This window comes from Diachasma alloeum, unplaced genomic scaffold (genome assembly GCF_001412515.2).
Source record: "Diachasma alloeum isolate Michigan unplaced genomic scaffold, Dall2.0 Dall_scaffold_00209, whole genome shotgun sequence".
In the NCBI taxonomy this organism is placed as follows: domain Eukaryota; kingdom Metazoa; phylum Arthropoda; class Insecta; order Hymenoptera; family Braconidae; genus Diachasma; species Diachasma alloeum.
In genome coordinates this window covers 564,192-579,257 of record NW_021680374.1, presented here as the reverse complement: position 1 = coordinate 579,257, position 15,066 = coordinate 564,192, and the positions used below count along the sequence as shown (strand labels likewise).

General features: G+C 38.2%; 3 protein-coding genes across 3 annotated transcripts in view; all 3 read right to left on the bottom strand.

Moving 5' to 3' along the window:
* The window catches only part of LOC107036401 (guanine nucleotide exchange factor subunit Rich), a 9,212-nt gene extending 1,392 nt beyond the window's left edge, over positions 1-7,820 (bottom strand). The window contains exons 1-6 of the mRNA XM_015254345.1: positions 7,111-7,820; positions 5,660-6,457; positions 5,156-5,350; positions 4,700-5,063; positions 2,746-3,739; positions 204-1,169 (exon numbers count right to left, since the gene is read on the bottom strand). Of these exons, the coding sequence (XP_015109831.1) occupies positions 204-1,169; positions 2,746-3,739; positions 4,700-5,063; positions 5,156-5,350; positions 5,660-6,457; positions 7,111-7,548 (3,755 nt within the window). The 5' untranslated portion in view covers positions 7,549-7,820. The remainder of the gene's footprint in view (positions 1-203; positions 1,170-2,745; positions 3,740-4,699; positions 5,064-5,155; positions 5,351-5,659; positions 6,458-7,110) is intronic.
* An 893-nt stretch (positions 7,821-8,713) lies between these two features.
* Positions 8,714-11,027, bottom strand: LOC107036400. The gene is made up of 3 exons (XM_015254344.2): positions 10,745-11,027; positions 10,382-10,494; positions 8,714-9,243 (listed from the first exon to the last, which is right to left on the bottom strand). Exons 1-3 carry the CDS (start codon positions 10,880-10,882, stop codon positions 9,123-9,125), a joined length of 372 nt encoding a protein of 123 aa, XP_015109830.1. The 5' UTR covers positions 10,883-11,027; the 3' UTR covers positions 8,714-9,122.
* A 41-nt stretch (positions 11,028-11,068) lies between these two features.
* Positions 11,069-15,066, bottom strand: LOC107036399 (putative inositol monophosphatase 3). Its single transcript, XM_015254343.2, has 4 exons — positions 14,398-15,066; positions 13,268-13,419; positions 12,571-12,788; positions 11,069-11,492 (listed from the first exon to the last, which is right to left on the bottom strand). Exons 1-4 carry the CDS (start codon positions 14,903-14,905, stop codon positions 11,351-11,353), a joined length of 1,020 nt encoding a protein of 339 aa, XP_015109829.1. The 5' UTR covers positions 14,906-15,066; the 3' UTR covers positions 11,069-11,350.

Genomic DNA, 15,066 nt, shown 5'->3' with positions numbered 1-15,066 from the left:
GGGGGGGGGGGGGGGGGGCGGTGATCTGTTTTCCAAGGATCGGGCATGTAATGTACTGATTTCAGAATAGAGAAGACTCATTTTCTATGAAATTTGATGGATTCTGGGAGAAGGCTATCGATATTTCCACATAAATAAGGATGTTCAGTCATCTTCCGAAAATACCATTTTTTAATGTTCGAGAAAAAAATTTTGTAACACACCTCAGTTGCACTTCAGCCCTGCTACTCGGACCACAAGGTGAAGCAGAGTGAACCTCAGTAGGTTCTACGGGATCCACCCAACAAACCGTCCCCACAATAGACTCCACATCATCCCTCCAATTGGTAGAAGTATCACTGAGTACACTAGTAGCATCCTGAAGCATCCGAGGGGTCAGTTTGGCCTCAGCAACTGGAAACTGAGTCTCCAGACTCGCCACAGGTGACACTAGGCTTCCATAAGGAGGTCTAGAACTCGGCAGGCTTGTGTACCCACTGTCAGGAGGCAGATCCACGAAACTCTGCACTGGCTCCGGACTCTGACCCTCAGGCATCTCCAAGCTCACAGACCTCGACCTCAACGACACATGACTCGCTTTCCGAAACTTCTGGAGATTCGATAGTGACACCGTTGGATAGGGAAATGAAAAGTCCTCATGAACAGCTTTTAGGGCCACCACGAAGTCATCAATCCTCGCTGCTCGCTCCCTCTCCCTCGCCAGCCAGGTTACCAGGTGGAAATCCAATCTAGCTGCAAATCTCCCCAGATCAGCAAGTCTCCTAGCTGATAATAATCGTCTCGCATGTCTCTGGAGGATTACATCGATGAAAAACTCCTCAGCAGATCCCTCTTTACTCTCAGTCTTCTCAGCTTTGACACTAGGAAGGGACTTCTTCCTTCCCATCACTGCGTTCCTGGTTTTCTCGAGCATCGAAGCACCTGGGGTGGGATCCTTCGATGATCCATCGTACTGAACTTTCGGAGTCACAGTTGTGCTGTAACTCCTGCTCCTGGATACCTGCATGGTTCCGAGGACCAGGGAAAGATCCTCCTCGTGGGGAGAAACTGGAGGCGTTGGAGGGGGTCCAGCGAGTTTTGCAGATCCTCCCCAAGAGTTTCGGGGGGAATCAACGTCGTTGGGGTCTATGGCGCGAAGGAACCTCACTAAGTCTCTACTCAGCTCCCACCTTGAAGAAATTAACACAGAAATCAGATTTTGGAATATCAGAAAAGAGGTTCCTATCCGTTAAGGTATATTCCAAAACAACACCATCAAAACGATAGTCCCTATGGGATTTCCTAAAGAAATTCTAAATTACTTAAGGATGAGTTTTAAAAGTCGCGGAATATTGGAGTGAGATTTCTCATGCATTGAAGATCGATTACATATGTCTAAAAACGAATAATTAGTGCAGCGCTTCCAATTTTTGAGCTACAGAGGTTTTTTTTTTCAAAATTTTTGAAAATATATGTACAATAATAATTACGAATTAGTTTTTTGAAATTCGACTTCCGCACAGCTAATTCCGTTTCGTTTCATATAAAAATTTGCGCCATTCATGTAAAATAAGCAGCAAAATTATCCTTTAAGGATAATCGGGCGAGGAGGAAATGTAGGAGGTGAGACGGATGGGTTTCTATTGTTTTCCTGCAGAAAACCAATTGCTGAACAAAAAAATTTTTCCCATTCGGATTCAAAATTCAGCAATATTAGGGAATATCTCCGGTTAAAAAATATTTTCTGTACTGCTTCTCACGATTTCTCGTCTGTGAATTGGTATTGCATACTTCTCAAACTCGAAAACTTGAAAATCACTACAAAAAAATATTGTCCCGAGCTGCTGCAATGGGTTTTTTTTACTCGTGTGGATGGCCAGTCCTCGCCTTCGGCTCGGACGCAAATATATCATTTAAGGCCCGCGTGTATTATCTTTTGAACGTGATCTTGGTTGTTTTTTTTTATTTTGATAACCTGAAATGTTCTTCAATTGCCATTTAGTTTTCCATAGCCCTGGAGTCTTAAAAAAATTATTATTGTACAATCCAAAAAATGGTGAAAAAAAACTGAACATTTTCAAGGAGCGTTTTTCAATAATATTGGGCATTGCAAGGTGATGTCAAAAGATTATGATCACCATTGACAAACAAAAATTCTTGATATCATCTAAGGCCCGCGTGTATTATCTTTTAAACGTGATCTTGGTTGTTTTTTTTTATTTTGATAACCTGAAATGCTCTTCAATTGCCATTCAGTTTTACATAGCCCTGGAGTCTTAAAAAAATTATGATTGTACAATCAAAAGAAGGCTAAAAAAAAACTGAACATTTTCAAGGAGCGTTTTTCAATAATATTGAGAAATAAACCCAATAGGGAGGAAATTACGAATTAGTAATTTACAGTATCTAATGGCTGTTCAATCGTCATTTGTCTCAGTAGAAAATGTCTGTCAGATCGTTAGCAGCCATAGTAAATTATCCATTTACAATTTCCTCTTTGTCGGACTTATTTTCTAATCTTTATTGAAAATGCTCTTTGAAAATGTTCAGTTTTTTAAATACTTTTTTTGATTGTACAATCATAATTTTTAGGGAGTCCTGCGTGATGTAAAATCCAGTGGAAATTATGATATATTTAAGATTATGAAGATGGAAAAAAAATCGAGATTATCTTCGAAAAATGATCCATCCGGGCCTTAAGTACAATTTTTTGGGTAAACTAATTCCACAATAATTCCCTTAAAACAAAACAATGCACCAATTTACCTTCCTTGCTCCAAAGCGGCGTCCAGCAACAGCGTCGCATGCTGCCGACTAACGGTCGAAGGCTCCAAGTTCTGAAGAATTATCAAATAACTCGCAGCAGTGTCCAGCTGCTGTCTCTGCAGACAATCCTGAAGAAGTTTCTTTGGTGATCCAGCGACCGAAAAGAGGTAAGGCCAAAGAGCAATCTCAGTTTTCCTGGCGCACTGAACAACAGCTCTGGCCCAAACCCCCGGAAATTCCCTGATGAATTCCACCACTGACGGGAGTTGAGCATCGGGTAAAGGCTCTTTACTCGTCGCCTCTTCCTCCAGGACCTCGTGAAGGAGCAGCTCCAGTGAGTGAGGGAAGTAAGGAAGTGCTGCGCAGGATCTGGCGATCTCCCAGGCATGAAAGCCAAGGTTCCTGTGGATTAATTGACGCAGGATCTGGTGGAGGTATACCTGGGACGTCAATTCGAGAAGGGAGAATGGGAGGGAGAAGGGGGAGTTGGTGTCTGAGGTATAGAGGACTGTGTCGTTCTCGGCGCCGAGGAGAATTGCATCCTCGAAGAGAATAGCTAAAGGATAGATGCGAAGGTGGAAGGGGAGCATGATTCGTTTGGACATGAACGTGTGAGCGTTGTCCTGGTGATTGCGGGGGAAGAGAGGAAGCCAGACGCGCATGCCGTGGGCTCCGCAGAAGAGCCAAAGGGCCTCTGTGAGGTGTGGCTTATCGCGCCGGGAGCGGGAGGGCACCCAGACATTTTCCACGCAAGAGGCCAGGACATTTGGGGCGGAACAGGTGAAAAGAACGTCAGGAGTGTCTGTGCAGTGCTCCCGTTGGACCATCAGGAGGCGGCCAGAAACGTTCAGGAGGAGACTCTCTGGGTGTGGGTGGCTTCCAGCTGTCTCTGCACGGATTGTCGTAAGAGTGGCACTGACTACGCAGGCTGGGTGCACGCAGAGACCAGAAATGTCGACTGTCTGGGTGCGAGTCAACTCGATACTTCCTGAACCTGGAATTATAGATTTGATAATTGGAGACTACTTCGTTGATGGGTTTAAGGTGTTTCGTGTGAAAAGTCAAAATAATTAAAAGAAATTGGAAAATTCAGGGGAGAAATGTCTAAGTATGCTGCACCATTGAGAATTTTTGCACATTTTTTTCAGATCTCAGTCTCAAGAAAAAGAATAATGATATTTGGTTTTTTTCCGAGGTTACCCAACTCTCAGTTAGGGAGATTTCCATGGCACCCAAAAAATAATGAATTATTGAGGAAAAACTAGTGGGTGATAAATTAAATCTTTGTTGAGAACACGTATAAGTTTCAGATTTTTTTGCAAATTTCACATCATAGTAACTTGAACAAATGATTAGGAAAATTATGGGTTTCGGGGCAATTATGCCTTCAGGCATGGGCTCGTGATTCGAATGTCAGTGAACATGATGGGAAAGGTATGGGTTGAATCATGCAACTGAGAGAGAGAAAACACTCAATAGGTTCAACTCAACTCGAGACGCATTTTAACATTATTTCAATAATTAGAAAAACAACAAATAAAAATTATTTGATGCCCGTAGGTGATGAGAAAAAAATCAATCAAGTTGATAAATAAAATCAATAATCAAAAAATGCACACTTAAATAGTTACTTGAAAATTGGAAAATTTCGTTCTGAGCGATTAAATGAGGGCTAAAATCGATTGTAGTCATCATTATTCCAACGTTTTAAAATATTTTCGAGCGCAAAATACGAATGGTAGTATAGAAATAACGAAAAGGTCGTGCTAGAATTGAGGTTTTTTGTTGACACAGACACTAATGATTTTTTTAGAACAACTAAATCTACTCTTGCGACGAAAATTTTCCATTTCCGAACACTTCAAATGTTCAGCTCGAGACTTTTTATTTTATAACAATTTTCAACTTCACAACTTGTTTGAGAACACGTTTTTTTTCTTAATATATTATTTACCTTCTTCCCCTTGCAGTGCCATATCAAAAATACTGACTTGTCCATTAGCACAGAACGTTAGAAGTCTTTCCTTCATAGTATTCAAAAGAAGCACCTGAGAAGGCATTCTAAAGGTCCTGACATAGCTATTATCCAGCCTCGTATCCCTCGGATAAATCCTGATCTCATCCTTGTCCTCCAGTAACGAATAACTGCTGGCTATCATGAACCCTCGATGCCAGAGCAGTCCTCCAGTGACGATAAAGTCCCTCTCCTGGGTTTCATTCCCAAATAGCTTCCACTTCCTGGATTGCAATGAGTAATGAGCCAGACCAGTTCTCCCAGCCACAGCTATGCTCAACCCCTCGTTATCTATCGCAGTATACTATATATGCGGTTGAAAGCATCGTCAAGCAGTCTCTTTGCACGAAAATAATTCAGCACATGCTTTTGATTAATTTAATATGCAACACTCACTCTAATCGGCCAATTGGAGCCTGTGTAGGTGCTGGGGATTGGGACCACGAGCCACTGCTTCGATCCAGCCAGCGTTTGTGATGATGAATCATTTGGCATGTCATTGGTCAGGTGAAAGCCGGGGGTGTTTGCTGATACGCCTCCCAAATTCAAGTAAAGACGATCCTCTCCTTGAAGATACAAGTGCCCATGTCCCTAAAAATACCGAAATATTTTTCGATTTAGATGTACAATCAAAACAAGCGCCAAAACAACAAACACAATCAAACAACAAATTTCACTTATTCTAGTTTATCACTTCACTACAAATTTCTTCTGTGGTGTTTCCTTTTTCTTCTGAGGTTAAATTTCGCACATTCCGGTACTATCGAGAGATTTGAAAGAACTCATGAAATGTCCATACACCTTTGATTAGATTTATCGATTTTTACATTTAATTTCCGCAGCATTGAATTTATGAAATTTATCTGACGTTCGAAAGAAAAGAAAATATTATAATCTTACCATGCAAGGATTCACAGTCAACGGGCTCTTCACGAAGTCCAGCTGCACCACAGACTTTCTCCCACCACCTCCCTCCCCATTCCCATTCTGCTCTCCATCGCTCCCCCCAGGTGATTCCCTGAGCATCCACAGTTGATACCCCTCAGCACTCCACTCCATAGTCCTGACCTGCAGAGGATTGTCCCTCCCCAGGTCCACATGTAGTCCGTAATCCCACTTTAACGTACACAACAACAGGGCCCCAAAAGTGCTCCATATAGCCAAGCCCCCACTCTCCCAAGCTAGCGCGATGGCACAGCTGTCAGGAGTCCACCTTATACACTTGACCCTTCCAGGCTTTCCCGGATAGTCCTTCGAGGACAAATTCAGCACATGGGACACCTCAAGCGCCCCAGTAGTCTCATCTACATAGTACACCACTCCCTCTCCATTTTCTCTTCCAAATGCAATCAGTCTGTATTTATGATTGACAGCAGCACAAGTCGCATCCTCCAGGTATCTAGCCCAGATCCCCTGGACCTGATTGGGATCGAACTTGAGTGATTGGGCGGTTAAAAATGCTGCTTTTCCATTGCTGAGGACAATGGCGAATCCCCCGACCAGTGGAGAGTACTCTATATCAGTTACATGAACGTTGTTCTCAGTGATTGGCAGAGCGGGGGTTGAAACTTGTTGATCTATGCTAAACGGGATTCTCCTGAGGTCGAGGGAGTAATCTCGATTGGCAGTACCCTCCCACCGTTGTCTCACTATGTGACTCGTCTTCGTGGCGACCATCAGCTCATCTCTGATGCAAACCTGTTAAGACAGTTTTGATTACTTGAAGGAACGTTAATCGTATTAATTATCGTTGCTAACCATTCCTCAACTAAATTTTAAACTCAAGGTTTATTCCGTTGTTTGAAATCGGATTTGGAGGGGAGGAACTGTTTTGAGATGTTTCAAACGGAGATTGAGTTCTATTAAAAAATGTAATGATTGGTTTCTTCTTCAGACTCTGCTGCTTCGAATTTGTGAAAATTGGGGGAAAAAAAGTAGGCAGGGAGGAGTAAAAAAAATTTTAGTTTTAAAACCGATATATTTTTTGGAATAATGGAATAATACCCATAAATTTGATTTCTATCCTTGTCTTTTGATAGAATGAATAGGATACATGACAGAAATTAAGTAGGGGAGGTTGGGGTAAAACGGCCACTTTTGACTTTTTTTTAAATGTTAATGAGGGGTTGAACTGTTGATGAAATTTAATAATTTTTCTCTCAATACAAAGAACAATTCTTTCCCTTTGTGACGAGTCTAAACTGAACTCAATTGATAAATTTGTTTCTGAGTTATGAATAATTGAAAAAAGTCTAATATGTTCATTTTACCCCACCCTTCCCTATTGGAGACTAAAAATTTTATCAACAATAAAGCTCATCATTATCCGAGAAATGTCAACATGAACAAACCAGTGAACTGATTCCCCCATCGATCCACACTGGCATGACAAACACCAGACTCAAAGAGGGTATGACTTCCTTAATGAAGAGCTCCGCAGAGTCTCTCCGCAAACTCGTCACAGGCGAGTCCTTCTGCTCGTAGAGACCTCTCGACTCTCCAGAGGTGTCTGTCAGACGATAGAAGAGGAGGTAACTGTCCGAGGTGGCGACCACCAGCATCGAGGAGTCCGGTCGCCATTGCACTAGAGTATTCTCGCCGTATTTATCTATGCAGTCGTCGGTTCGCCTGCTGAAGACGATGGGCACACAGGGCTTACAATACCAGATGGCTAGGGAGGAACGGGTCAGAATCGCGAAGAGGATCTTGTCACGGTTGCAGGTGATCGCAGTGATGGAAGAGGATGAGGGGGTGTTCAGGACTCGTGGCCAGCCGAGTGGAAAGAACATTTTTTGTGAGCTTTATTGAGGGAGGTTTAATTGAGTCTATTGGATTTGTTGGTCACATGATTGGGGAGGTTAGACTGAGAGGTGGGTCAGTGGGTGGAGGTTCCAATGATTTGATTGTTGGGAGGGATTTCGAACATCTGAGGAATTGTTTGGGGTCTAGGGGCGGTAGTTACTGTTACACTCTTCTGAGATTCGATAATTCACTGGAGCAAGAGACTTTGACAGATGATCAGAACAACACACAAAACTGAACAGAACAACACGACACACGACCAGAGCTACACGACAGATCCGATCAATTAGCCCCTCATGTATAGATATTCCAAATTTTTATTTTTTTCCTCATTGAAGTAGTTTTGAAGAAAATTGCGAGCTAATAAAAAACATTTGCTAGTTAGTACTTTTTTTAAAATAAATTTTTGAAAAATCTCCTCTGAAAAAAAGGCATTATCCCCTCTATTTCATTATTTCCAAAAAAATTTGTCACCAATCGATAGCAAATTGTTTGAAGATTTTTGCGATTTAAGAAAAAATTGGCATATTTTTATATGGAAAGTGTAGTCGAAGACGCACATTTTGTGAAAAAGTAAAAATCGGTTGATTTTTACGGAAGTTACAGGCATTTGAAGATAAAACTTGCAAAAAAACATGGCTGCCCACAGGATGCCTCAAAAAATCTGAAAAAATTTGAGAAGTCATATTTTTCCATATACAACCACAGGAAAAATCGGCAATATGATTGGCGATGGTGAGGGTTTTGACCTGGGTGAGTTCACATGGAATACCCCATATATAGTATATATTATATGATATATACATATAAGCTATGTTATATATGTATTTTTAAACTACAATACAAAATTAACTTCTCTTTCTTCACAATTACTGTAAACAAAAGAATACAGAACATGAAAAAATATACAGAGACATCATATTACATAACTTGATGAGCGAAATAGAGACTTCAAAAATCGTGCTCTGGATTTTTTAAAAGTGGATTCCCACAGCATTTCTGAAGAATTCCAATAGAATTCTCTAGTGAATTCGCTAAGGTTTTCTATTGATTTTTTTTATAGGTGTAGCGTTTCAGATCTTGTGACGTCACAGGATATTGTTGTATCGAATTTTGGTGTAGGTGAGAGGGAAATCCGAATGATTCTCGATATTAATTTACAAGAAAAATTTATTGAAAAAATGAATAGTCCAGACCGGGCATCAAACCCATGACCTTCCGATTACAGTTTAAACTATCAAGGGCATAATAAATATTATAATCACATCAAAAATATTTGACAAAATTTTCATTATAATTATTCTATTTGAAATGGCTCCTCCATTAGGGAAAAATATTTTTTAATAAATGGTGATAGTCCTTCCACCGTTAATGTAAAATTATTTGATATTTACTTCATTATTGGACCTCAAGGCCAAATAAATTTCCATTATTACCTAAATAACATTGATGGCTACATTATTGCGATGTATAAAATTACTTGACCCCTCAGTTTTCATGATCGTGTCTTCAAAATTCTGATGGCTGTTGTACTCTCGTTCGCAAACGTATCAACTGAACACTACTTGGTGCATTTGTACAAACTCAATTGACTTCGAATGTCGTCCATCGTGGCATTCGGAAACATGTCCCTTCGATCTTGAAGTAATTTGTAAATTGCTGCTAACGATTCGGACTCTGACCTGAAAAAAACATCCATCATTACAAAATCGAAGCGATGGCAGAGAATCTGCAGAGGCAGACTTTTTCATATCTTAGATTTCTCCGGAAACGATGATGATTGCATGGACGAAAAAATTTCATAAAAACACCTAGCGCATTCATTAGGAAGTTCTATTAAATTTCTATTGAACTTCTATTCGTTTTTTTCTATTACTTTTTCTCAATACAAACAGCTTATTGAGATTTCTCCACAGAAATTCCTTGGCATGATTTTAAAAAAAATTTCTACTTAATTTTTTACTTCTCTTGTTGAAAATCGATTTTCATGAAATACAAAATTTTTGAAAATTTTCGAATAAATCAAAATAACGGTTACTGCGATTCCCTTCATCTTCAAACTCGGTCAAAAGGAACATCCAAACAATTTTTTTTAATAAGCCACCAATCAATCAATTCAGAACATTTTTTTTAGTTATCGTGGGACAACCGATTTTCGAAAAAAATTAAAAATTAAAAAACTCATCGATGAACTCAATTTTAATTAAAGGCGATCGCTAGGGCTCGACAAAACCTACATTTGAAAAAAAAAGATTCAATTCCATCCATTCATTAGCGAACAATTGAAGAACGACTTTACCACACACATACGTACGGAGACGGTCTAAAAATGACTATTTTCGTCCTTTTTGGCTCATGTTTGGGTCGATATAACACAAAAAATCAAAAACTTTAATTTGAACAATTACAATGCTTCTATTCGAAAGCAGCAATGAGAAAAAACTTGAAAAAAATTTAAAGGAATTTTTTACAGGAAATATCTCAAGAAGTTGTTGTATGGAAAGATCCAACAAGACTTTCCATAAAAGCGTGCTTGTTTAAACATAATTTCTGTTGAAAAAAATGCGCATAAAATCTGTGCGGAAAAAAATGCGCGGAAAATCTTTTGGAAAATTTTCAGATAATAATGATGAACGTAATTCCGGAGACCAAGTTCACTTATCCTAATCAATTATTTCTGATGACCAATAATGCCTTGCCACGAAAATATCAAAACATCATTCATAGAAACTTTTGTCAGCTCTAAAATCACTCGTCATGGCGATAATTGCATGGCTAATGAATTAATTGAACAAATTGAATTATTATCACAATAAATACCTTTCCTCTTCTAATTGTTGTTCAGGTGTCAATTGTTCTTCGATAACTTTCTGCTTCGCTAATTTATAACGTGCCTGAAGACCAAAATCCTTCGCCTCATCATTTTCAATTTTCTGACATAAAAATGAAAATGAATCGTTGAAATATCCACTTCAATCTTAATTATTATTCATTCGTTTATTCAAGACCAGATTCTCGGCCAGTTATAGGGTCAAACTGTGATAAAATGTCTACTTGAAACAACAAATTTACACATACATACAACAATTCAAGTATAAGATGGTGGACTGCATGCCTTGAATATACACAACATATTTGAGGAACTCTTCATGTTTTGATTCATTAATTAAGTAAAATTCAAACCTTTTGTTTTCCTTCGCTTTTTTGAGTGAAAATATATGTTGCAACAACAGCAAGAACAGACGTGGCGACACAGTAGATATAGAACGAGGGTAAATTTGGAAAATATCTATTCCATTGGTCCAATAATAAATCTATCATTTCCAATTATTTTTATAATAAATTTATCATCTAAAAGTTATTTTTTAATGATCTGTCAAGTTGGACGGAGGTTATGTTATCCTAATGGCTAATCGAAGTTTCTTATCAGGTGATGACACCGTTTTCCCCCACCTGTGACCTCAAACAAACATTAGCCATGTAAATCTCGAAATAAACACACATTCATCCTTTCCTTTCGTCAATTTTTTATTCTACAATTTGCTACTCGAAGCTTCCGTTAATAAACAGATAAGAATTAGATAATAATTTATAAAATTTAATTACATTTTCAGGAAGAAATTTTCGAAATTCCCTCCTCTCCTTAGTTATTATCCGTGGAAATTCGATTTCTTGGAATACGTCTTTATAATTTTAATTATGATGCATGATACGAGTGACTAGGTGTCGAGATGATATCAGTCAACAATTTCACAAGGTTCATCCGTGATGGAAGGAGATGAATGAATTTCAAATGTTGTTGAATTTGTCCAGATACCACTTGTGACTCCTCATTGTCGCCAGGAGACCATCTTCAAGGACCATTGAGTCAGTGGCTCCGAAATCTAGTTGGGTGTCTCCTGATAATGAGGATACAGTACCTCCGAGTGCCCTAGAACGATTTATTCCATTACCTAAACTATTTTAAAAATGCTTCTAGAGAAAAAAAAATTGCTCTATTGAGACTGTTTCAGCAAAATTTTCAGACATCAATTTATCCCAATAACGGATTATTTTTAGAATATCCAAGTGTCTTTTCCAATTTGGTATAGACCGCACTATAGATTCAACCATTTTCAATCATCAAATTTGTCAATTAAATTTTGGACGAAAAAGTGAATACAAAAATTATGAATATTCACCGTCATTCAAATTACGTTTTGCACCAAATTATTATTTTTTAAAGATGCTGTCATTCCAAAGATGGAATGGAAAAGATAATTTATCTATAAACTTCCAAAGAAGTTTATAAATAAATAATTGAAATTGTTTAAAATTTCGGAAACGTTATTTTTTTAGACATGAAATCGATTTCTGATAAAATTCTGAATATGAATAACTTTGTTACGATTTCGAATAAATGACTTATATGATCGAAAATTGATTGCTTATCAATGATTAATAAAAAGTGCTCATAATTTTCGAAAATTGCAATTTTTTAACTACTTCATTAATCTTCCTCCAAAAGTAAATTTTCTTTTTTTTCAGACTTTAAAAATGTTTTCTAACGGTTCAATATCGAAATTCAAATTCAGACCTTCAAGTTTAAATAGGAGGGAGTGGGGCAAAATAAAACGGTCGAGAAATGCCTGTTTAACGCAATTCAAGCAAACAAAATTTTGTTTTGTTAAAATATCCGGGTCAAATCGAGCTCAAATGAAAGCTCTGGTGTTAAACTACAAAAGTAGAAAAGGATTTCAGTGGGTAAAAAATTGATAAAGAACTTAGAAATCCTTAGGAAGAAATATCAAGAGATTTTCCCATCTCATAAATTTCAATAAGCGATTTTCAATAAAATAGTATTAGTGAATGTACTAAAATACTGGATTTGCAGGATAATTCTATCGAATTGGTTCTTAGCTGATATTCACATAACAATAATCCCATGAAGGCATTTTTTTCAGAATTGATTCAATTGCAGAAATTGCCTCATTTGAATGTTATAATTTCAATAGTATTCCATTTTTTACTTGATAATGGCTGCTCCAGCACACACATCCCACTTCTTGATGGCTGTCATATGCACGTAAGCAGTGGCATTGCCAACTGCAACTTCCAAGAATTTGTATCCAGCACCAGCAGCCGAAATTATTTTCACATTCTCTCCTAGCGCGGTTTTGGAAGCATTGTGGACTTTCCCGGCGTGGGATCTTGAAACGATTAAGATAGGGTCCCTCGGTACTTTTTTCTGTGAATGAAAAATAACATTTATGACATTACGCTTGAGATTTAAATTCAGTCAAGAAATATTGAAAAAACACAGCCTAATGTGTACAATCTTTATCTCACTTCTATGCATATCCTGTGAAAGAGTACACCCAGGGGGATTAAGCGTATGAATCACGTGCAACTCTCCATTTCAATAATATTTTTGTTGGAAATTTATGAACTATTATTTTTATTCTAATGTAAATGTTTTGTGAATAGATTATTACACTAGAATACATTCGCTTTCTTGGGCAAAAAAAGTATGATTTCATGTTTAATTAATGAAATTGTTATTCGGATCAAACAAGTATTGGTTTATATGGATAAAAAAATTTTTGTACTGCGTCTCACCATTTCTCGTCTGAGAATTGGTATTGCATACTTCCCCAACTCGAAAGTTTGAAAATCACTACAAAAAATCTTGTCCTGGGCTGCTGCGATAAAAAAAAATGTACTTACAGCAGAGAAACTTTGTAAATTCTTGGAAGATCCATGGAAAGCCCAAGCCCAGTACGTCTGCTTGGGAATGAAGGGTTTGTGAATAATTCCTATGACTGGAACGCCTTTCACAGCGATGCAAACCATTGTGGTGACATACTCCAACAAGTTTTCTGCAATAACCAAACAAGAGTTGAAGTATTTACTAAGATTTGGATGAGATGGGGGCGAAGTGGAACACTGGTGTAAAACGGGTGTAATGGTGAATTATTTGGGGTTTTTGACCCTGTGGTTGTCTTGTTGTTCGATTTTGACCCATTCGCCCTATTAATTCCTCCAGAGTAGAGGAAAGACTCATGTCTTTCAACGGAAAGTAAATCTCGTGTCTTTAGCAATCTAGACAGATCAATTGATAATTTATTCGCTGTATTATGAGTATTTTTATAAAAAATTGAAGGTTTTCGTGGCTGCACTCCGCCTTGTTAACGATTGAAATGGGTTCATTTAACTCAGAAATTTTTAAAATTTTAGGGATATTACAGTTGAAAAAAAAGAGAAAATTTCAGATAGCTGGAGAGAACCACTGACGTGGAACCCAAATAAGCATTTTTAGAATTTTATGAGCTCGTATTAAAGAATGCGATTTTTCGATTCAAAAAGTACAGAAAAGTTTGAAATTTTTGAACAATTATTGTTTATTGTTCTATGCATATCGTTTAAACGTAAGCGATTCTGAGAGTTTCTCTAATTGACGAATAAAAACTATAATCTTCATCTTTTCAAACGGCGGAAGGGACATCGAAACAATTTTTTTAATCATCATCCAATGAATTCAGAACATAAAATTATTGTAGGACAACCAATTTCTGAAAAATCTCTACAATTCTGAAAATTAGTATATGAATTAAATTTGAATTAATGTCGATGGATAGAGCTCAACAATACCTCCATTTGAAAAAATAATATAAATTCCACCGATTAATTCGCGAACAATTGAAGAAAAAATAGATCACATACATACGAACAGGGTTTAAAAATGGCATTTTCCAACTTTTCGAATTATAATGGGTAGATATAACCCGAAAAATCCAAAACCTAAATTTGAACGATTCCAAAACTTCCATTCGAAAGCAATAATGCTAGAAAATCACCTGTATATTCTTTAGTAGCATCGAGAGGATCGATCCAAACAGTCACATGCTCCGGATCAACAGCGACGTCCCACCCCGAGTCCACCTGTTCCAAAATGGTCGAGTCCTCAGTGCCCCTGGGCATGACCACCTCATCGCAATCCTTGCTCCTCTCCTCAGAAATAACCGTAACCGAGGGAAAAGTGGAGGACAAATAATTGTACATGGTACAGTGGGACCTGTAGTCCGCCAATGTCACCGGGTCATCGATTCCCTCCTTGGTCTTCCCCTTACTCTCAATCCCCAGCTTCGACTTCTCGTGGACCCCAACCACCTCAATGCCCCCGATCTCAGCTGCTTTGATAGCGCCGGCTAACAACAATTTCAGAGAAACAAAATCATTACTCGACTTTGATGCAAGGTACGATGACTGACGAATTGCGTAGAGGTACAGGAGAATCAGGAGGATGACGGTTATGCATAATCCTAGTCTATGAATCCTTAGATTAGCTCCTATGTTTATTGTCATGGTAAATTGTTCAAACTATTTCACTTATTCTTTAGTTTTTCCCGATGATTAACTCTCCACTGGACTCGGTTATCATCAGACTCATAACAAAATTTGCCATTCTACCGCCATTTTTAATTAAACTCACAGCACACGAAGCAGTGACGTTTCGTTTGAATAGA